The 23,880-nt window shown below is 36.0% G+C and overlaps 1 protein-coding gene and 1 pseudogene across 6 annotated transcripts in view; both read left to right on the top strand.

Moving 5' to 3' along the window:
* The window catches only part of LOC138803150 (amine sulfotransferase-like), a 31,022-nt gene extending 15,468 nt beyond the window's left edge, over window positions 1-15,554 (top strand). For all 6 annotated transcript variants that reach the window (XM_069986971.1, XM_069986970.1, XM_069986969.1 and 3 more), the window contains 6 exons: window positions 1,347-1,499; window positions 3,315-3,523; window positions 4,932-5,058; window positions 5,901-5,995; window positions 13,126-13,312; window positions 15,063-15,554. In XM_069986971.1, coding sequence (XP_069843072.1) covers window positions 1,358-1,499; window positions 3,315-3,523; window positions 4,932-5,058; window positions 5,901-5,995; window positions 13,126-13,312; window positions 15,063-15,184 — 882 coding nt within the window. In that variant the 5' untranslated portion in view covers window positions 1,347-1,357 and the 3' untranslated portion in view covers window positions 15,185-15,554. The remainder of the gene's footprint in view (window positions 1-1,346; window positions 1,500-3,314; window positions 3,524-4,931; window positions 5,059-5,900; window positions 5,996-13,125; window positions 13,313-15,062) is intronic.
* Window positions 15,555-16,878: 1,324 nt separating this feature from the next.
* Window positions 16,879-19,764, top strand: LOC138803131 (ras-related protein Rab-2B pseudogene; annotated as a pseudogene).
* Window positions 19,765-23,880: the final 4,116 nt, after the last annotated feature.

The following is a 23,880-nucleotide window of genomic DNA, read 5'->3' as shown; positions in this document are numbered from 1 at the left end:
TCTTTTTTTATTGTTAAAATACTATACAGAGGGGTTACAATTATATGGGCAAGTTTTAATGAGTACATTTCTTGTCAAGAATTGTTGCCTCCTCCTTTGTTTCCCCTTCCCATCCCTTCCCATCTCCCACCCACCCTCCCCACCCCAGCCAAAGTTGTAAATCGTTTAAATAGGGATACAGGTGGACCCATTGCAACAAGATGTACAAGTCGTTATGTCGAAAAATAAACTTTACAACTTTGTACCAGTTCTAAAATGAATGTTCTTAGAACTTACTCTTTTGCATACTATTACCTATTTCCCAACCAGTAGATGTTTCTCAGGCTGACTGGATAAAAATGATTTGGTTGGTCCAGATTTTGAAAAGATTTTTATCTGTGTTTTACTTTGAAGTTATATCCAATTTCAGATTTAGAATCTTCTGTTAGAAATGATCATTTCCATGTAGTATCTTGGAGCCATTTGGAGGAACATTCGTAGAGTAAAACCAATTGGTATCAGGTAAAAATTTTCCATTATTCATTTGAATAATGGAAAACCTGAACCTCCCATCTCAAACCTCAGAAGTTTCTTCATTCACATACTAGAAAAAATACAAACAAAATCACATTTATTAAAGAGTTTCTTATTTTTGAAAATTTCTATTTTTATGTAAACAATAAGAATAGAAAATATTAGTAGGCACTGGTGGCTCATGTCTATAATTCTAGATACTCTTGAGTCTGAAATCTGAAGATCTTCACTTGAAGCCAGCCAGGTAGACACATCTGAGAGACTCATCTCCAATTAACAACAACAAAAAAAAAAAACCCTGAACTGGAGCCAGACATGGCTCATATTGTATAGTTCTGCCTGAGAGAGAACAGGCCAAGCTATCGTGCAAGGTTTTGAGTTTAAGCTTCAGTACTGGCACAGTAAAAGAAAATAACTAAAAAGCAATAAATAGAAAATAATAAGGAACTCTACAAAGTTTAAACTCTGTAGCCATATTGTATTACCCAGGGCTCTCAGTCTTGCTAAGCTGTGCAACTGTGAATACTTTAGTTGGCTTCTCTGTTTCTTCTTAATTTTATCATCTGTTTGTTTAGAATCATGATAATTCTTTCCTCCTGGGACTTTAGGAGAGTCTGCTTAACTTTTTTTCTTCAGATATAAAATAGTAAAAAGTTTTAAAAAACCAACGTGGATTGTTATGAAGTTTAAATCACTGAATATGTGTAATGTGTTTATTATAGTAAATATTCATACACAGAAGCTACTTAAATGAGGCTATGATATTGAACACTCATAAGTAATAGTTATTATAAAATCCAAAGAACTTGAGAATTGTATGTTCTTACTTGCAGGTGGAATAATCATGGAAAATACAAATGAATACTTATTAAACTTTAGAGACTATAATTTTGAACGCACTTTAGTTGACATGGAGTTCCTTAAAAATATAGAAGATTTTGAAATTAGGGATGATGATGTTTTTGTAATTACATATCCAAAATCTGGTAAGTGAAAATAGTGGGTCATCTTTTGTTGTTTGGTTGGTCTTGGTTTTGTTTGTTTGTTTGCCCTGGGTATGAATAAGGGTACATTTGTTTGGCCCACTTGCTTACTCATGTGTTATTCTACTACTTGAGTCACAGCTCCAGTCTAGCTTTTTACTGATTTTTTTTTTTTGGGGGGGGGTCCGGTCATGGGGCCTGAACTCTGGGCCTGGGCACTGTCCCTCAGCTCTTCAGCTCAAGGCTAGCGCTCTACCACTTGAGCCACAGCACCACTTCCAGCTTCTTTCTTTTTGCTTATGTGGTGCTGAGGAATCGAACCCAGGGCCTCATGCATGCAAGGCAAGAGCTCTACGACTGAGCCACCTTCCTAGCCCCTGCTGACTGTTTTAAAGATGGAATCTTGTGGACTTTTCTCCCCAGATAACCATAGTCCTGCAGATCTCAGTCTCTCCATGATCTATAATTACAGATGTGAGATATCAGCACTGTGCAGTAGTAGGCCATTATGTGTTAGTCATTGCTTTGGTTTGGTAATATAGGCATAAAATTTGCTCTTTTCCAGAAATCAGCAGTAGCTTATTCTATCATTTGAAATCAGAGAAAAGTTATACAAAGGGACTTTAATATAAGGCCATTTGCATTTTATGTGTTGTCAATTTTGATAACAAATACTGAGTCCTACTGAGTAGGACTTGGTAAATACTGACCTACTGGCTTAGTCTGTGGGATAGGTTTGAACCAGCCAGAAATCATTTCACCAAGTAGTAAATGCTTCATTTGTGAAAGATGCATTGTCTCCCATAGAGATTAGTTTTCCAGCTAGATGTTTGTGGCTCATGCTTGTAATCTTAGCTACATGGAAAGCTGAGACAAGAGGAACATAGTTTAGGACCATCCAGAGCCAAAAGTTCAGAAAACCCGCTTCTCAACCCTTATCTGGATCAATGCCACATACCTGTTATACAAATTACATTGGAGGCTGCAATTGAAAAGATCATGGTGCCCAACCATGATTCTTGGGTAGGACTTGAGTTTTTTTTTTTTTTTTTGGGTCCGGTCGTGGGGCCTGAACTCTGGGCCTGGGTGCTCAGCTCTTCAGCTCAAGGCTAGCGCTCTACCACTTGAGCCACAGCACCACTTCCGGCTTTTTTCTTTTTGTTTATGTGGTGCTGAGGAATCGAACCCAGGGCCTCATGCATGCAAGGCAAGCACTCTACCACTGAGCCACCTTCCCAGCCCGACTTGAGTTTTTTTTTATAATGCCTAAGCAGACTAAGAAGTAGAGCTGTGGTTGAGGTTTCACATAAACTTCTTTACTTATGAGGTAACTGTCCCAAAACAAGAAGGCAGTCAAACATGATCTGGCCATAAAAATAAGTAGAAATCATTTTGAAATACATTGCTTCACTTCAAGATTGGCTTTGCCTTTTACCATTACCACTAGATTCACACAACAAAATTAGACAAATAAATGAGCATCCTTGGAGTTATGAAAAGAAAAAAGAACACTATTTTAAGATGAATGGCCTAACTGTTGACATTTGTTATTAGAAAGACTTGACGCTGGGCGCCGGTGGCTCACACCTGTAATCTTAGCTACTCAAGAGGCTGAGATCTGTGAATCATGATTCAAAGCCAGCCCAGGCTCCTGAGGAAAGGCAGTGAAACGTTTATCTCCATTAAACCACCAGAAAACCAGGAGTGGTGTTGTGGCTCAAGTGGTAGAGTGCTAGCCTTGAGGGAAGAGCTCAGGGACAGCGTCCAGGCGCAAAACAACCGACTTGATCATTGAAAATAAAATTATTTATTTTTCAGGTACTATATGGTCTCAGCAGATACTCAGTTTGATTTTTCACGAGGGGCATCGCAACGGGACTGAAAACATAGAAACACTAGATAGAGTCCCTTACTTGGAATACAATATTCGTAAATTGGACTACGCCAAAAGATCATCACCTCGTCTCTTCTGCACCCACATTCCATATTATTTAGCACCTAGAGGCTTGAAGAGCAAAAAAAATAAAGTATGTATGGAGTTCACATAGACAAAATACCTTCTTTTAGTGCTGTATCTTGCTATTATAACACACACCGCTATGAACATTTTTGTCAAGTCCCTCGGGCCCATCTGCATTTGACTCCCTAGGTGTATAACCAGAAACACAATTCCAAGTACTAGAATGTTCAGTTTTATGGAGTAGTACATATTTCTGAAGAGTACATATTCATATTTATGCATTTATGCTGAAGCCAGTAGTAGATGAGTTATTTTTTTAACTAGTAGGTTTGCCTGTCAAACTTTCAAATATTTGTCAATATGGTCATTTTTCCATTTGTTACTTGTTTCTGAGATGTGGTCTCCCTAACTTTGCCTGGACAATCTTCCTGTTTTACATTCTGAAAGATATATTTGTATAATATCTAATACCTGATTAGATATTGCATAACTTTAGATATTATATAACTTTATGGTATATTTCAACTTAGTTTCAAAATTTATCCAATTTTCTTTTAAAAATTACACATATACATATAATTTAATTTTGAGACAATGTTTTACTATATAGCCCAGTGGCCTTGAACTATTCCTGATTTATAGACTTCATTCACCAGCTTATAAAAATATTTGTTTTTTGATGATTTTTCAAATATTTAAGATTTATAATCTAAATTAATTTGTTTCATCTCTTATTCCTTTTTGTTTTGCAATATTAGGGGACAAACCTAGGGCCTGTGTGCAAGGTAGGTGAGCAACCTACCACTAAATTCCCAACTCCTTAATCCAATTTTAAATGACTTTTTGTGTATGTGCCAATATTGGGGCTTGAATTCTGCGCCTGGGCACTGTTTCTTAGCTTTTTCAAGCATGATAGTCTACCATTTGAGCCACAGCTCTAATTCTGGCCTTTTGATGGTTAATTGGATAAAAGTCCCACTGACTTTTCAGCCCAGGCTGACTTAGAACCATGTACCTCAAATCTCATTTTCCTGAGTAGCTAGGATTGCAGGCATGAACCACTGGCATTTGCTGCAAATTATTATTTTTAATGTGTTACTGTTCCTTTTTATTATATATAGAGAACTATTTGTATCTACCTAATGAGATCCTGTTTCACTATCCCCATTAGTACCTTGGCTATAGAATGTATTATATATCACAGAATATTCATGGCTGCAATGGTTCAAACTAATTTTCAATGTTTATCAACACTAAAAGTAATTGTTTTGCTTTTACAAATCTGTCCTATATTCTTGCCATATGTCATGGAAATAAAAGCATTCATTATAACAGTGTAACAGTAAGAAAAAGTTTATAACCACCTACATTTCCATGTGTGGATGGGAATAATGATTGATTTCTGTATTAAAATATTATTTAGTTAAAAAGTCCTGTAAAAGTAACCAAGAATTTTTTCATAATTCATCTTTCAGATGCTTTATATCTACAGAAATCCTAAAGATGTTTTGGTCTCATTTTTTCATTTTTCAAAGTGGAATGTTAAATTAGAAGCCGCAGATACCGTAGAAGAATATATGAAAACGTTTCTAGATGGAAAAGGTAACCATGAACTTGTTTACCTAGCAACAAGTTAACAAAGGAATGCTGTAACAAAGTAAGACTACAACTTATTCAAGTTTTCCACCTTCAGGAACACATTTCACAATGATGGAGAACAATTCAATGTATATAAGTCATCAAAAATGCACATTAACTTTCCATGCTGCCCAACAGTTTTTCTGTTCTTGCCGTATCATTTGGGAATTGTCCTGTTACAAAGGCATATTGATTAAGAACTATTTTGGTCAGACTAAGGATATTTACCAATATTATATCAATTTATATGAGTTTGAGAGGAAGATAGACTCATTCATTCCAGCATAGCTAATGTTTGGCTGAAAGCCTTCTCTGTTGTGGAGCTGTAGTAGGCCTTATAGGGCAGCTGAGAAGCATGGATTGGTACAAGAACCTTGCAGAATTTGGGGTCAGGAGCTCACTCCTTTAGAAGATTAGATTCATGTTCTGTCTCTGTTGAGAGATAATGTTACTATATTGATATATTTCAAATAAGAAGGGAAATAGAGACAAAGGTATTCTCTTCAGGAGAAGGATATAAGAAAATGAAGAGACTGGTCTTAAAGATGCCTTCTAACTTAAACCCCTGGGTTTCTTGATTCTGTATTGTTGCTCTCCTGAGTGCATAAAGTTTGGAGAGGCAGATTTATATGAAAATCATGTGATGCCTTCATAAAACAATATTTTAAGACAGACATATGTATATCTAGTGGTGGAATCTTTGTTTTTCATTTCTGGCAATTGAAAACCAAGACAGAAATTGTACAATTTGTTTCTCAATAAGTGCAATGCCTTGACCTTGCTACTCATTAAAACTTTCCCTTCAGTGGTAGGAAGCCGGTGGTTTGATCATATTAGAGGCTGGTATGAACACAGACATGACTTCAATATTCTGTTCCTGAGTTATGAAGAAATGAAGAAGGTAGGTTGAAAGGGTAATACATTTTGAATTATTTCCTTTTTTCCTCATTCCTCTTTAGTCTTCTTTCTATCCCCAGACATTTTTATGCTTTAGTTACTTTCAGATAAGATCTCACATTTTTCCAGGGTTGCCTTCAGACCATGAGGCTCTTATCTATACTTCCAGTATGGGTGGATGTGTCAGCACACACTACCATGCCTAGCTTGTTGAGATGGAATCTCACTACCATTCCCCTGGTCATATCTTAAACTTCATTTCTCCTAATTTGTGTCCCCTGAATAGCCTTGTATTATCAGCAATATACATATCTAAACAATTTGTTTAAATTTAGGCTTTGTAGATTACAGGTGGTTTGTATGAAATTTCATAGGTGACTGTATATAGTGTATTTTGAGAAAGTTCGCCTTAACCCTCATCTGTATTTCTTCCCTTTTAGAAGTAATATTTCGTAGGTTTCCCAATGCAATCTCTATACATATACACACATGTAATTTATACATGCATGCATATGCATATAAAAACACACACATAAGCATGCATGTATACATATATGTACACATATACATGTATATCACTTATGTTTATGTACATATACATAAATAGATGTGTAGCTGTATATATACATATATCTGTATACACACACACACACACATATAAAACATACTTTGCTTTCTTTGACACATGGTTCCTTCTTATTTCTCCTCCTGCTCCCTTTGAACATCCCAATAGTCTCTCTTTTGCCCCCAAGTCCAGTTGTTCTTGGTTTTCATTTTAGATATAAATTTTCTATTTGAGCAAGAACATGTGACATTTTGTTTGGAGGCTGACATATTTCACTCAATATAATAATTTCTAGTTCCATTCATTTTCCTGAAAATGACATAGTTTCATTCTTTATGGCTATGTTTATTTCCCATTGTGGACACACACCACATTTTCTTGATTAATTTGTAAATTGTAGGGCAACTAGATTGACTAGATTGGCTATTGTGAATAATGCTACAATAAATATTAGTGAATGTTGGTTTATACTTTCTTAGATAGAGGCCTAAGAGGATGATAGGGTCACACCACTGTAGCTTTTTTAATGATCCTCCCTTCTGATTTCCATAATGGTTGCACTAGTTTTTATCCTCATTGGCAGTGTATAAAACTCCTTTTCTTTCACATCCTCACCAGCATTTCTTGATGAAGTAAATGAGTAAATGAAGTCTCAGTTTCATTTTGTTTTTCATTTCCTTTTATGACTTAGTTTGTTGAATGGTTCTTTGTTTCTTAGCCATTTGTATTTCAGAGATCTCTATTTCATTTGTTCATTTAATCTAATAATTTATTCTTTTTTTTTTTTTTTGCTGATCATGGAGCCTGAACTCTGGGCCTGGGCACTGTTCCTCAGCTCTTCAGCTCAAGGTTAGCACTCTACCACTTGAGCCACAGGACCACTTCTGGCTTTTTCTGCTTATGTGGTACTGAGGAATCAAACCCAGGGCCTCATGCGTGCAAGGCAAGCACTCTACCACTGAGCCACCTTCCCAGCCCCTAATTTATTCTTTTGACTTTTAATTTTTTGAGAACATTATATGCTCTGATATTAATCTTTCATCTGAAGAAAAGTTGGCAAAATTTTTCTCTGATCTGTGAGTTGCTCTTGACTGTGTTCATTGTTTCTTTTGATGTGCAGAAAATTTTAACCTCTACACAAAAAGTCATAAAGCCTTAAAGAAATAAACTTAAGTGGATATCAGATGCTTCTGGGTTGAACATGAAAACACAAGACATTTCTAATATTCATTGGTTGGAAGAATTACTATTGTGAAAATTGCCATACTACAAACAATAATCTACAGATCTAAGGCAATCCCCTTCAAAATCCTAAATTTATTTATTACAGATATAGAAAACTGAATCCTAAAGTTTATGTAGAAACACAAAATACCCTAAAGAGCCAAAGCAAACTATTTTAGTCTGTTCTTGTTTATTTTTATCTTTAATAGTTGCAAAAATGGGGGTTATGAGTTGCAAAAAGTGGGGTTATGACTATTTTTTAATTTTTTTTTTCTTTTGGGTCCAGTCGTGGGGCCTGAACTCAGCTCTTCAGCTGAAGGCTAGCGCTCTACCACTTGAGCCACAGCACCGCTTCCGGCTTTTTCTGCTTATGTGGTGCTGAGGAATTGAACCCAGGGCCTCATGCATGCAAGGCAAGCACTCTACCACTGAGCCAACTTCCCAGCCCTTTAGATTTTTTTCTTTTTCTCACATTTTTTAAAATCTAGAAAGGCAAAATATACTTATTTATTTTTAAACATATTATTAGCAGCATCAATTAGTTGCACAAGGTGATTAAATGTTGACATGTCCATGTAGAGGTTTTTCATCTCTTTAGTTAGCTTTATTCACAGTTACATATATATATATATATATATATATATATATATATATATATATATATATATATATATTCTCATTTCTTTTCCAGCTGATTCATGGTTAGTACATAAAACAGCTATTCATTTTTGTGACTCAATTTTATGTCCTACTACTTGATCAGATTTATAAATTTTTTGGTCAAGCGTTTAAGAGCTTTTAATTATGGGATGATATCATCTGTACCTAGGGTCATTTTGTTCTTTCCTATTTGAATCTTTCTTTGTTCTCTTGTCTTATTACTCTGGCTAGGAATTCTAGTGCTTTCTTAAGGAAGCGTGAGGAGAATGGAATCATCTCATTTATGGCTTTAAAAGAAATGTTTCAGCCCTTCCCCACTGAATATGATGTTAGCTATTCATTGTTATATATACCTCTTATGTTGAAATATGTTCCTTCTATTCCTAGTATCTTCAGAGTTGTTCTTATCATAAAAGGAAGACTTTTGATAAATGATTTTTCTGCTTTTATTGAGATGATGGTGTGATTTTCATACTTGGTTCTGTTTGCTGTATTACATTTATGAATTTGCATGTATTGAAATCATCCTTGCATTCTTTAAATGGTGATTAGGTATGATTTTCTGGAATGTTTTTATTATCTTTAAGTAGTTGTACAAAGGAGATGCCATTCAACAAAGCAGTTTATGAATGCAGTGCATCTTGTTCAATGTCACTCATTTTAACATTCCCAGCCCCCTTCCTAACACACTCCTCTGACTTTTCTTAATTTTTAGGTTATGTATTGATTATTTTTGCCTTTTAACAAAGCAGTTTGTGTATATCATGAATTTTGATCTGTAACATCCTTTCCACATCTTTCCCCCTTCATCCCACCCTTCCCTTTATTTTTCTCAATTCTGTGGTATATACAATAAATTCTTGCCTGTATTCTCCCCCCTTTCCCTTTTCCTTCTTCTACGCCCTCTCTTCTTGGTCTCACATGTCCCTTTGAAAGTATTTTATTGAGAAAGTTTCTATCTATGTTAATAAAAAAATTGTTCTTTAATTTTCTTTTTTACTATTTTAACCCTTTTTCTTGCCCTTAACCACTTGAGTATTAAGGTAAAACTAGCTTAGTAGAATATTTAACTTTCCTTCTGCTTCTATTGCATAGAATAGTTTGAAGAATACTATTGCTCAATCTTTAAAGTTCTAGTGGAATTTGGAAGACAATCTATCAGGTCCCAGGGCCTAAGACTTTTCATTACTGCTTCAATTTCATTTTCTATTATAGATCTTTTTATGTAGTTCATATTCTCTTGATTCAGTTTTGATAGGCTAAAATGCATCTGGAAATTCATCCATTTTCTCTAGATTTTATAATTTATTGGAATATAAAATTCGAAAGTATTCTCTAATAATTCTTCAGGAATGGCCTTTTGAACTGGGAATGTGGCTTAGTGGTAGAGTGCTTGCCTAGCATGCATGAAGCCCTGGGTTCCATTCCTCAGTCCCACATACACAGAAAAGGCCAGAAGTGGTGCTGTTGCTCAAGTGGTAGAGTGTTAGCCTTGAGCAAAAGAAGCTTAGGGACAGTGCCCAGTGCCGAGCCCCAGAAGTGGCAAAAAAAAAAAAAAGCCTTTTTATTGTTTGTTTCTTTTGATTACTAGTTTGTTAATTGGCTTTTTTTCTTTTTTCTTTTTTTTTTTAATTTTATTTTATTTGTGAACATACTGTACAGAGGGGTTACAATCACATGGGCAGGATAATGCGTACATTTCTTACCAAGCATTGCAGCCTCCTCCTTTTGTTTACCCTTCACGTCCCTTCCCAGCCTCCCCCCTCCCCCCCAATCCCAATCCTTCTCCTTCCCCCCCATTCCCCCCCCCAACCCCCCCCCCCCCCCGCACCGACGTTGTAAAGCTCGTTTTGGAGATGACAACTTGTACTTCTCATTGTTGCAACAGGTCCACCTGTATCCTTAAACAACTGGTTTTTCCCCATCTCCTCCACAAGTTATACTGACATCAAATATAGTGAAAGCAGGGGTTATACTGTGGGGGAGGGACATACAAAGCAACAAAGAGATAATCTTATAAATGCGTTAGAAACACATGCATGAAAGAAAAAAAACATTTAAATACATATCTAAGGGTTCATTTTCCTGACATCACATTATCTGACCTTTTCCGCTTGACTCATGCATATACTAGATATTGCAAATAAGGGAAACCATGGGACCTATGTTTCTTTGGGCCTGGCTTACTTCACTTAATAGAATTTTTTCCAAGTTTTTCCATTTCCTAACAAATGGGGCAATGTCATTCTTTCTGATGGAGGCATAGAATTCCATTGTGTATATATACCACATTTTCTTGATCCATTCATCTACTGAGGGGCATCTGGGTTGGTTCCATATCTTAGCTATGGTAAATAATGCTGCAATAAACATAGTTGTGCTGGTAGCTTTAGTGTGGTCTTGTTTGTAAACATTTGGATAAATGCCCAAAAGTGGGATTGCTGGGTCATAGGGGAGTTCTATGTGAGGTCTTTTGAGGAACCTCCATACTTCTTTCCAAAGTGGTTGAACAAGTTTACATTCCCACCAACAATGAAGTAAGGTTCCTTTCTGTCCACATCCCCTCCAGCATCTGTTGTTGTTAGAGTTCTTGATTTTTGCCGTTCTAACTGGGGTGAGGTGATATCTCAATGTTGTTTTGATTTGCATTTCTTTTATGGCTAGGGATGTTGAACATTTCTTCATGTGTCTATTGGCCATCCTTCTTTCTTCTTCAGAGAAGTTTCTCTTTAAGTCTTTCGCCCACTTATTTATTGGGCAGTTGTTTCTTTGAGGATTTGTTGTTGGGGGGTTTAATTTTTTGAGTTCCAAGTATATTTTAGATATGAGACCCTTGTCCGTTGTATGGCTAGTAAAGATCTTCTCCCAATCCGTGGGCTTTCTATTGATCTTGCTAGCTATGTCCTTTGCCCTGCAGAAGCTCTGCAACTTTATGCAATCCCATTTGTCCAACCTTTCTTTGATTTGTTGTGTTTCCGGGTCTCTATTCAAAAACTTTCGGCCTCAGCCAAGGAGACCTAGGGTTTCTCCTATTCCATCCTGTAATGTTTTCAGAGTGTCTGCTTTGACTTCAAGGTCTTTGATCCATTTGGAGTTGATTCTGGTGCAGGGTGATATATAAGGATCTAGCTTTAGTTTTCTACATGTTGTTAACCAATTTTGCCAGCACCATTTACTGAAGAGGCTGTCTTTGTTCCATTCTATTGTTTTAGCTCCCTTATCGAAGATTAGATGGCTATAGGTCTGTAGGTTCATTTCTGGGTTTTCAATTCTATTCCATTGGTCATGAGGTCTGTTCTTATGCCAATACCAAGCTGTTTTGATTACTATGGCTTTATAGTAGAGTTTAAAATTTGGTATTGATATTCCTCCAGCAGTGTTCTTTCCATTGAGGAGCGTTTTTGCTATTCGGGGTCTTTTATTGTTCCATATGAATTTTTGGATTGCCTCTTCTATTTCCTTGAAGAATGAGGTTGGAATTTTGATAGGTATTGCGTTGAATTTGTAGATAGCCTTGGGAAGTATTGCCATTTTCACGATGTTAATCTTTCCAATCCAGGAGCAAGGGAGGCTTTGCCATTTTTTTAGTTCTGTATTGATTTCCTTTTTCAAGATTTTAAAGTTTTCATCATAGAGGTCCTTCACTTCTTTAGTTAATTCCTAGGTATTTTATTTTTTGTGGGGCTATTACAAATGGAGTTGCTTTCCTAATTTCAGCCACACTTTTCTCATTGTTGGCATACAGAAAAGCCATTGATTTTGGGGGGTTAATTTTATAACCTGCTACTTTGCCAAAGTTTTGAGTCAGCTTGAGTAATTTGGGAGTGGAGTCTATGGGATTCTTTAAATACAAGATCATGTCATCTGCAAAGAGGGAGAGTTTTATTTCTTCTTTCCCTATTTGGTTCCCCTTTATGTCTGCATCTTGTCTTATTGCTGTAGCTAGGCATTCTAATACTAGATTGAAGAGAAGTGGAGAGAGTGGGCATCCTTGTCTTGTTCCTGAGTTAAGAGGAAATGGCTTTAGTTTTTCACCATTGAGTATAATGCTGGCTGTAGGTTTGTCATATACAGCCTTTATTGTATTGAGGAATGTTCCATGGATTCCTAATTTTTCCAAAACCTTCATCATGAAGGGGTGTTGGATCTTGTCGAATGCTTTTTCTGCATCTATTGAGATAAGCATGTGGTTCTTATTCTTGCTCCTGTTGATGTGCTCCTGTTGTCGGCCATGGGGCTTGAACTCTGGGCTTGGGCGCTGTCCCTCAGCTCTTCAGCTCAAAGCGAGCGCTCTACCACTTGAGCTACAGCGCCACTTCCGGTTTTCTAGTGGTTTATTGGAGATAGGAGTCTCATGGTCTCTCCTGCCTGGGCTGGCTTCGAACCGCGATTCTCAGATCTCAGCCTCCTGAGTAGCTAGGATTACAGGCGTGAGCCACCGGCGCCCGGCGCTTTTTTTCTTTTTTTACTGTACAAAGATGTTGAATTTTATTACAATCATGTTTTTATATAAATGAAGATAATAAAGCCAGTTTCCCCTCCATTTTGTGATAAACTGTACTGATTTATTTTCACATGCAGAGCCACCTTGCACTCTATAAGTAAGCCTTCCCTGACCACACTATGTTTCACTGTAACTCATGCTCATATGTGGAATAACTTCTCATGCCTTCAATTCATTTCAGGACCTCAGAAGTTCAGTGATGAAAATTAGCAAATTTTTCGAAAAAAAACTGAGTGAAGAAGATATAGATGCTGTGGTGAGACAGGCTACATTTCAGAAAATGAAGTCTGATGCGCGAGCAAATTATCTTACCATTTCACAAAAGGAAATTGGGACAAGAAACAATGATGGACATTTTTTGCGCAAAGGTGATACTCGGATTGTGTTCACTTCAGTCCTTGGACTCTAGAAGAAATTATCATATTTCTAATATGTTTATCCTACCAGTGTTTTAGTACATAACTGACAATTTCACCTGTTTCATAAGTAAAATCATTCCTATAGATGACATGACTTAACTCTTTAATAGTTTAAAGTGGTCTTATCTGAAGGCAGTGGATATATTAGACCAAAAAGATTTGAATTCTTGTTTTCCTTTATTTATACTAGATGTTTCTAGGAGTTAAGCTCTCTCCTTTTTGCTTCTCCTCTCTCCCAACTTCCCTTTTCCTATACAACTTCCCTCTCCCTCTCCCTCTCTCTGTCTCTCTCTCTGTCTCTCTCTCTGTCTCTCTCTCTGTCTCTCTCTCTGTCTCTCTGTCTCTCTGTCTGTCTCTCTCTCTCTCTCTCTCTCTCTCTCTCTCTCTCTCTCTCTCTCTCTCTCTCTCTCACACACACACACACACACACACACACAAACTCCTCTATGGACTTTTTCTGGCTAACTAGAGATAAACTCTCTCACATTTCCCTTTCCAGCCTAGCTTCAAACTGAGATCCTCTGAATCTCAGCTCCCCAAGTAGCTAGCTAGGATTATAGGCATGAGCCACTAGTGATTTCTGATTCAACCTATTTGCCATAAATCCATTCATTTTTAAATGAAATTACTTCTTATTGTGATCTTATTACATGTCAGGAGTTGTTAAAAATTAATGTTTCCTTAACGGATATTCCTGAAATTTGGGGGGAAATGTTGCCATTGGGGTTTTTTACTCAAGACCTTTGTTTGCTCTGCTACTTGAGCCATAAACTAGCTCTCATTTAAGTTAAATTAAATGAATATATTCTAATCAACAAATACTTCTATTTCATTTACATTTTATTCTTTAACTCATTATCACTATTGTGATAATAAATTTACAAATAACTATTTGGGTATTGTATGGCAATTGGCCTTGATTTTGAAATTTCATAATTTTTTCCTCCATTGCCATTTAATGTCAACTGCCATTTAATATTTACATTTCTTGACTAAACCAAAAGGCAATTCTCATGCCCATCGTAATGATTTGCTATATGTTCCAAAAGCCAACAGTAGAGTTGATGCAATTTATCTGACAGCTAAACATGCCCTATTTTTTATTTTACTGTAAATGGTGTGATGATTGTTTCAAGCTCCTGTCAAGTAACAAGTGACCTTGTACATCATTAGTTGAGTATCTCTATGTCTTGCTTTTGCAATGTAGAAAAGAATATATATCCAATAAAATGTATTAAGAATTCTATTGATAGAGGTAGTTTGCTTAGCCTGATGCTTGACATACAGTAAATAATATATGTGTTTAGATATATATATATATATACACACATATATATATATATATACACACACACACATATATATATATATATATACACACACACACACACATATATATATATATATATATATATATATATATATATATATATATATAATGGATTTTTTTCTTCCAAAAAATGGTGGTAATTAGGAAGGGAGCAACTGAAGAAATGCTAATATATGGGAATATGAACTTTAATTATATTTATAATATTCCAGAATTCCCAAGTTTCTCTTTTACTCATTCCTCTATTTTAAGTAAAAGAATAAATTCCATTAGCCTGAGTTAAAGAAGGGGCTGCAATGGATGGGTGCAGATGTTGCCTGACAGTTTTGCTCACTCTCCTGTGTGTTCTCCTTGTGCTGATCCCATTAGGCATTGTGGGCGACTGGAAACATCACTTCACTGTGGCGCAGAATGAAAGATTTGACAGAATATTCCAGAAGAACATGAAAGACTTTCCCTTGAAGTTCATCTGGGATTTAAATGAGGAGTAGAATTGTAGTCACAGCATGGAAGAAAAAAAAAGCAGCCATGAAAAAATCATTTTAAATCATTATTACAAAGCTATCTTAATGAACAAAACCAGTAATCTATGCTTAGAACTTTTTTGCCATGAAATTATTGAATGCCTTGAAATTTCAAAAATTGAATTGATTTAGGAGATAAGCAGCATTGGAACGCTGAACAAAAATGACCCCACATATTGCATAGAACATGACTCGTAGATGTCTTCAGAGAGCATTCTTTAGTGTACAGCTTTTCTGCCTCTGTAACTGAATTCAGGATCAACTAAACATTAAAAATCTTTTAAGTTTGATCATTAAACTTTAATTTTTTGAATTAAAATAATATAATTACAATGTGGTAAGTGGAATACACCGAGAAGTAATTTATGAACCTATGCTTCTTTGTAATAATATAATACTTCACAGTGAAGATCAAATCATCAAAGAATAATTCATCAACTCTTGGTTTAATTATTAACTAGTAGATAAAAATTTATCTTTTATTTTTAACCAGTGGATAAAAATGCATTTCTTTTTGTACTCACTAAATCTGTGCCACATACATTTACAGAAGTTTTATTTGCTTGTTTGGTTGTAAGAGGAATGAACTCAGGGCCTCACATTTTACAGGGCAGGCACTTTACCACTTGAGAACATGAAAGACTTTCTCTAACTTGTTCCTACATTGGTTATTTTTGAAGTAGGGTCTCCTTTTATGCCGAGGCCTGACTGGGCTGTGATCCTTCTTGTGGTTCCCTATAATGCTGGGGATGATAGGCTTATGTTACAGTACTCAGCCATTGTCTGTACTTCTGGAGCTGAAGTAACAGCTGCTTACCATTACATCCCTCATCTCGCGGATATTTCTGCCTGTTTTAGTGTCAATCAATTTTTGTTACCATGGATAGTCTTCTTTTCCAAGGGAATGAGGATCAGGGAAAAGAGTAAATTTCCTGCAGCAGGAGGGACTCAAGCTAGACCATAGAAGGAACTTTCTGCCAGTGAATAGTAACTCAGTAACTCAGACCTTGAACTTTTGATAGGGATTATCACAAGTCCAAAGTTAAGACCAATTCTACCTGTACTGAGCCAACACTATTATGTTACAAATTGTCGTGCCAAACTTTAAAATAAACAGGTACAAAGTTCAAAAAAGAAAGTGAAAAACAAATCCTAGATTAAATCTAGTTTACATAATAGTTTTGAACCAAGAATATGGATTTAAAACTAATGAAGTAGGGGCTGGGGGTTTAGCTCAGTGGAAGAGTGCCTGCCTGGCAAGCACAAGGCCCTGAGTTTGGTCCTCAGCTCTGGGGAAAAAAAAGCTATAAAAGTAATGAAGTAAACAAATCAAGTGAACAAGCAAAACTAGGTCAGACCTATTGTAATTATTGAGCATTTGCTTTTTTAAAAAAATTTTGTGGTTGTGTCTTTCCCACAGGGGTTTATCCACACACAACACCTAGTTTTAGCAATGGTGTTATCTATAGTTTGATAAACTTTCTGTGTGGCCCATGTAACCAACACAAGGATTTCCCCCTTGAAATGCCTATCAAAATTTATTCAATTAACCACAAACCAGGCCACACTAAAGCGATCAGCACAACCATGTTCATTGCAGTCCACACTAAAGCGATCAGCACAACCATGTTCATTGTAGCATTGTTTACCACAGCTAAGATATGGCATCAACCCAGATGTACCTCCATGGACAAATGGATCAAGGAAGTGTGGTATATACACACAGTGGAATTCTATGCTTCCATCAGAAAGAATGACATTGTCCCATTCATAAGGTAACAGTAAGACTTATATTAAGCAAAGTAAGCCAGGCCCAAAGAAACATAGGTTGCATGGCTTCCTTCATTTGTAATAGTTAGAATGTGCCTACAAATCTATAAGTAAAGTCAATGGATAGTAAAGGTCAAAAACATTACACTTGGGACATGATAAAATAAACAGGACTCTAGACATTCACACAGTGAGACCAAAGGAGGATATTCTTAGGAGAGATCACAAGGGCTAAATGGCTATGTGCATATGATCATATGAAATGATGATTCTCGAAATGAACTCCAAGAAGTGGAAAGAGGTTTTTTTATTTTACTTTTTGTGGTTCTTTTTTTTTCTTCTGTTCCCCCCCCCCCTTTTTGTCACTCTTTGTCTTGTATGTTAAGTTTTTCTGATTTGGGGAGTGGAAGAGGAAACACAGAAATGGTGGGACAAAGGGTGAATGAATTGAACAGTGATATTCACTAGCCACTATGTTGTAAATGAACTATACAATGTGGGGGTTCAGGGGCTAGTGGGTTGGGAGGGAAAAACTGGGAGAAAACGAGGGAGGAGGTGCTGCTGTTAAAAAAGAAATGTACTCAGTACCTGACTTATGTAACTGTAACCCCTCTGTACATCACCTCTACAAAAAAAGAAAAAGATGTCCTGACGTAGTTTATGAAGTGCTTTAGGAAAGCCTCTACTAGTTATCCTATAGAGGAGAATTTTAATGAAGATTTGAAAAGAAATAAGTCTTAGTTTGTCATATAGCAACAATTTATTTTTAATTTTTTATCGTAAAGGTATTGTACAAAGGGATTACAGTTACATGAGTAAGGTAATGAGTATATTTCTTATCCAGCATTGTTACTGCTCCTTTGTTTTTCCCTACCATCCCTTCCCTCCCCATCTCCCCAACTCCTCCCTCCCCCCACCAAGTTGTAAAGTTCGTTTTCAATATAGTGTCTTGTATGTTTCATTGTTATAATGGGTCAACCTGCATCCTTGTTTCCCTTCCCCAGCAACAATTTATTAACACCTATTTTGTAACTTTTAGAAAGATTTTCTCACAGAAAAATGATTAAATGTTTCCATGACAAATTTAAGTAACTCTAGAAGCTCACTTACTTTGTTTCACCTAACTTATGTATTTCTAAAAGTTATGACTACATGACTAATGAAGAGTTACTTAACAAATACTTAGCATTTCATGTTATTTCACTAGATTCAACTATATTCACTGTCTCCATCTATCCTCCCCCCTCACTGAAACCTATCCCTATTAGAGCCTGTTTTACTCTTCTGCTATTCTTTTCTTAGTGTTTATTAATTTTGCCAAGGAGTTTCAACATATTTTGTATATGCATATATTGTTTTAACCCAAATAACCCTCTCTACTGCTCTCTCTCATCGCATTCACTTGCCCATTGTTTAACACCTGTTGGTGAGATTCTTCATGCTATCTTCATACACAGTTGCAATGTATTTTTATTTTAGTCATCCTTCATCATTCTCATTCTTCCCATTCCCCTCATTCTCACAGTCCCATAGTTAAAGTCATATTACACATATACATGTCTGTCACCATATATAAATTATATACACTATACACACTATATGTAGATGTGTGTGTCCCCAAAACAATCAAGAGAAAGCAGTATTTTTCATTTTGAATTTGTCTTATTTAATACATCATGATTATCTGCAGCTCCTGGATTTCAGTGTATTTCCTCATTAGAAAGAAACCTCAAATCTCCTAGCCACAAGCTGTCTGGAGTGCACCGGCTGGTCTTTAAAGTGTGGCAAGTCATGTCTCCTCCTGCCATTTACTGACAAGGGTTCCAGCCTGTTCACGACCTTACAACAGATGTTGAGAGTTGAGCATGCATGGTCAAATGATGAAAAACAAATCAAATCTGGGATATGGTTGGGCAAGAATCCTACTATCGGGAAGCAGCTGGAGCGCTGCTAGCACACATTACTAGATGTGAAACCTTTAACCCTGACTTCATGGTGAAAGGATGCCCACCAGCACTCCAGCTCCAACATGGTTATCTTGCTCATCTAAGAGTGAGGATGTGCTGAGAGGGAGGAGAGGCCTTTGCTCAGGTGCATGGACTTATATTCATAGAATGTAATCGCAGGCTAAACCAGCCTGCAATGTTGAAGAGGCCTTCATTAAGACAGCCTAAGAAATATATAGGAAGATCGAGCAGGATGTCCACAATGAGGAAAATGACATCAAAACTGGACCCCAACAGTTAACTGCAACATCAGTGGGACCCAGCACTTCATGCAACTCTCATGAAGTAGGCTTCCACTCTGGTTGCTGCTGAACATTTGGCCTGAACCGTTTTTTCTTCCTGGAACAGCTTCAGACCAATAGGCTTAAAGAAAGGGCCTTCCTTACTTTTGCTGAAAACAGCCTCTTTCCACGGTGTGATATTTTACTTAAAAGACCAGGGAAGAATTTGGGCCTTACTGACCTGTCCTTCTTCAGGGACAAGAGCATTCATATAGATTTGGGCCCTTTTCCTTGTTTTTAATTTCTGCATTAATAGTACCAAAGTTGATTGTAACAGTAGTTTTAAAAATACGGAGCCATATACAATCTATTCCTCACCAAGAATTAGCAGCAAGGGTCAAGGATGTGTTTATTGAATTGCAGTATTGTAAGGTCAAAAAATATCTTAAAGTGGAACCATAGTAAGGCAAGGATTTCTATAATATTGTTCTTAGTAACGAACATACTATAACATTTATTTTTATTTTCTTCAAAGTCTTGATATGACAAGGTGAACCATATATATATATATATATATATATATATATATATATATATATATATATATATATATATATATATCACCTAAACATCACTTCTATGTCTTAATATTGTTTGATTTTGACATAATAAATTATGCAAAAACTGTTTTTCCTTAACCGTTATTTTCAGTGTTTAATAAGCTTTACTTAAATTCACTGTTATTGTAATAATCACAAAAGGCAAAATACATTCACAGTGAGTGCAAAACTAGGGGCAGATAATATGGGATCGAGGAAACTGGGTGTATTTGTCTGAGACCACCAGATCTCCAAGAAATCTGCCTAGGTCAATGGCTACAAGTAAGTTTAGCCGTCATGTTTGTTGAGTCAGAAGCCTCTCTAGCAGTCTTAATCAAATGAAAGCCACAATATCAGGGCTTGAAGACAAGGTAGATATAACAGAAAAAATTAGATTAAGATAAAGAAAAAGAAAAGATAAATACAAATGCAAAATTCTGGGGCTACACTAAAAGGCCAAACATATGAATCATGGATACTAAAAAAGGAGTGCCAGGCACCAGTGACTAAGAATTCTAAGTGGAGCTATGGCTCAAGTGGTAGTGAGCAAAAAGAATCTTAGAGAGTGTGTCCAGATTTTCAGCAGTTGTGTTTTTCTTAGTAATTTGTATTAAAACGCTTCTGGATACTGACTTACTAATACACATGCTGATTCTCTCTCATATATATATATATTTTATAATTCTGGTGTATGCTATTTTCACTAAGTATTCTTAATTTTAATATTGTCAAATTGGGCAATTTTTCTTCAAATAATGTAATATCTTCCCTTTGACCAACAGAAATATATTTTTTTAAAAATTATTTTTGGTTCAAGATCTTGCTACATAGCCCACACTATTAATCCTCCTGTTTCAAGCTCCCAAATGCTAGGATTAAAAGGCTTGAGCCTTCATGACAAGCTAATTATTTTCTTTTATTGTTTTTTAATGCAAAAGTTATTCTCATACACATAAAAGGACCAGAGACATTTTTATTATACTCAAAAGAAAAGTAACATTAAGATAACAGTAAGGACTGAACTGAGAAAAAAAAGTAACTTATCTTCTCAACAGATTTAGTTACTGTAGAGTTTTGTGAAAAGGTAGTTCATAATTACTCCCTAGTTTTCATCCAATATTCTAAAATTCGCATATTTTCATCTTCAAACTTTTCTTCAATATCTAATTAAAACACTGTAAGTCCACAATGTTAGAATGTGGCATACCATACTCAAAAGCAAGACAATTTGCTTACTTAATAGTAAAATTCATTTTTTAATCTTAGTATATTTACCTCATTTATTCTTCATAAAGAATGGTTATGATTGGGGGAAATTCTAATATAGAAAATGGAACTATATTTACTGTAAGTTATTACACTTCTAAGTTTCTTTCCCAGCTCATTCTTCTATAAAAAGCAGTGAAGAAACAAGCACTGCAGATACTGAGATTGGGTTGAAGATATTTGAATGGAATGGGTAAAATACAAGAGGATGGAGTGGATACAAACTAAGGTCTTTACATGCATGTATGGCCTACACATGTGGAAAGATCCCAATGAAGCCCCTTTACAGTTAATGCATGCTAATAGTGTCATTCCTAAAAGTAGGAAATGTGTGCACATATATGTATATACATGCACACATGCATATTATGCATTGGCTATTTATGGATAGGTGAATAAATAATGTATCTTAATCGAGAATTATGGGCATATTATCAGTGTCCTGGATGTGATACTGTTCTATAGTTTAATACCATGTTCCAGTGTGAGAAAAGATGGATGGGAGCTAAACTTCCTACAACTACTTATAAATCTGTAATCATCTAAAAAAAATGGACAGTTTTAATTAATCTCCTGTGTGCTTTCCCTGTGTTTATGCTATTAAGTACTGCTGGCAACTGGAAACATCATAACTGGGGGTGCGGGGGCAGAATGAAAGATATAAGCAGATATTCCAGAGTAACATGAAGGACTTTTCCTCAAAGTTCGTTCACTGGGGATAAACTAAGTAGAATTCTAGCCACAGTGTGAAAGACAAAGCAGATACAAAAATCTACTGCTCAGGGGACAAAACTTTAATATCTATATGATGAGTCTATCCTTTAATTATTAATTACAAAGCCCTGTTAGTGAACAAAATGAGTAACTTGAACTTACATTGCTTGCCAAGACCCAGACTTGACAAAAAAGCTGGGCATGGGGTGACATGTTGGTATATGCCTGTCATCACAGTTACACAGATATAAGCAGGATCACTGTTCAGAACTGCCTGGGTAAAAAACATGAAACTTTTACCTGGAAAGTAATTAAAGTAAAAAAGGTGGTACAGCGCCTGCCTAGTGTGAGACTGTGAGTTCAAATCCCAGTATTGTCAAAACATTTAAAAAAATTCATCATGTTGTGTAAGGAAATAAAAAAGCTCTGGTACTTTCTTCCCCAATCTGAAAATACCCTCTTGCCTTTTTCCCAGTTGCTCTTTTCCAAGTTATCAGCCCATCTTACTCTCCTTTTCCACCAACTGCTCAGCATTTCAGAAATATGTTAACTGTATCACAGCATTAAGAGAAAGCAAATGCTAGCTAATCTTCAGCACTTTGGACAGTGCCATTTGTGCTGGGAATAATATTCCTTTCACTTGGACAGTGATTTTTGAGTACTTGACTGTCTTGTCCAACAATCAAAATGACTTTTTGAAACATTCTGAAACAAAGTAACCTGAAAGACAAAAATGCTGCAAATGATTTGAATCAGGTAGTACATTTATGTTCTAGTTCTACCTCTTAACATGTTTGCACAATCTACACTTTTTCTGGGATTCAAGAATAAATATTTTGCTTCTTGTCAAACATGTTTCAAGACCATGACAGATGAACTCATTGCTTTCCTTGAGACTGTGACTGCTCTCTTGGTTCTACCTCAGGTAGGTAAAGTTCATGTACTATTTTAGGTATGGCCTTTGACCAGTATTTACACATCATTTCCCTTAAGGATCTCTGCTGGCCAAAGTAACAGATGCTTAGTATTATGCAAAGATGCAAATGAAAAACAGAAAAATTTGTTTAAACTCTCATGTATCTCTAAAGTACAAGAAAATTTGGCATTCTATTTCATAATTCACTCATCCAACAATATTAGGTGTCCACTCTGTGTCAAGCATTAATTCAGAATTTGTTTTTATCCCAGTAATATTTTTGCACAACTTGGCACAAGTAGAAAAAAATTTCCCAAATCCAAAAGCAAAATTGATAATCAGGACTACTTATTATTGACTACTACTTATTGATTACTTATTACTACAGATACTGCTAGTTTGACTACTACATATCCTGGAAATATGTGTGCTCTAGTTTGAAAAGCAAAATCTTGGGTTAGAATACAATACATACTCTATTATAAAAACAAACCAGGTTGTCCCCATTTTATCACTAGGTTCTTGCCTTCAGTCCCAAATGACAAAGATATCCAATGAGGAATGTATAAAACTAGTCTTAAACTTACCGGAAGGGAGGACAGTCTTCACTCACTTCAGTCCCACATTGTTCATCATTCTTTTTAACTGTAACAGCTTTTATGGATCTACTCATCAGATTAAACTGTCTTTCTAGGAAAAGCAAAGCCTCCATTCTTGATCAAGGTTAACCACAAGATTCCCTCAAAAAGCATGAAGTCTCACAATAGATTTATCTTTTCATGAAAATGCTTTTAATCCCAAGGTCTGATTCCCAAATAAACATGGAATTGATATTGTTCTGTTTATGGGTATGCAACACGTGTTTTCTTTCTTTCTTTTTTTTTTTTTTTTTAAAAATGAAGTCAGCTATGTGCACTGCACAAGTGATTTTCAACTGGGGCCAAGATTCAGTCCTCCAAAAATACATTCACTAGGTAATCTGCATGAAGCCTGGCTCTCCCACCTGGTGCCCAAGTCAAACACCCATGTTAATATACATATTCACAGATGGAGATGTGTGTTTGTGTTGCAGACAATATGTAACATGGTATGAATGACAACACTTTGCACCCCGAAGTAATCATTGGTTTCAGCATAGAAATTCTAACTTATTCCAATTCCTCATCTACAA

The sequence above is a fragment of the Dipodomys merriami genome, unplaced genomic scaffold (assembly GCF_024711535.1).
Source record: "Dipodomys merriami isolate MVZ:Mamm:240054 unplaced genomic scaffold, mDipMer1.0.p SCAF_335, whole genome shotgun sequence".
Taxonomy (NCBI): Eukaryota; Metazoa; Chordata; class Mammalia; order Rodentia; family Heteromyidae; genus Dipodomys; species Dipodomys merriami.
This window is presented reverse-complemented; position numbering and strand designations above follow the sequence as displayed.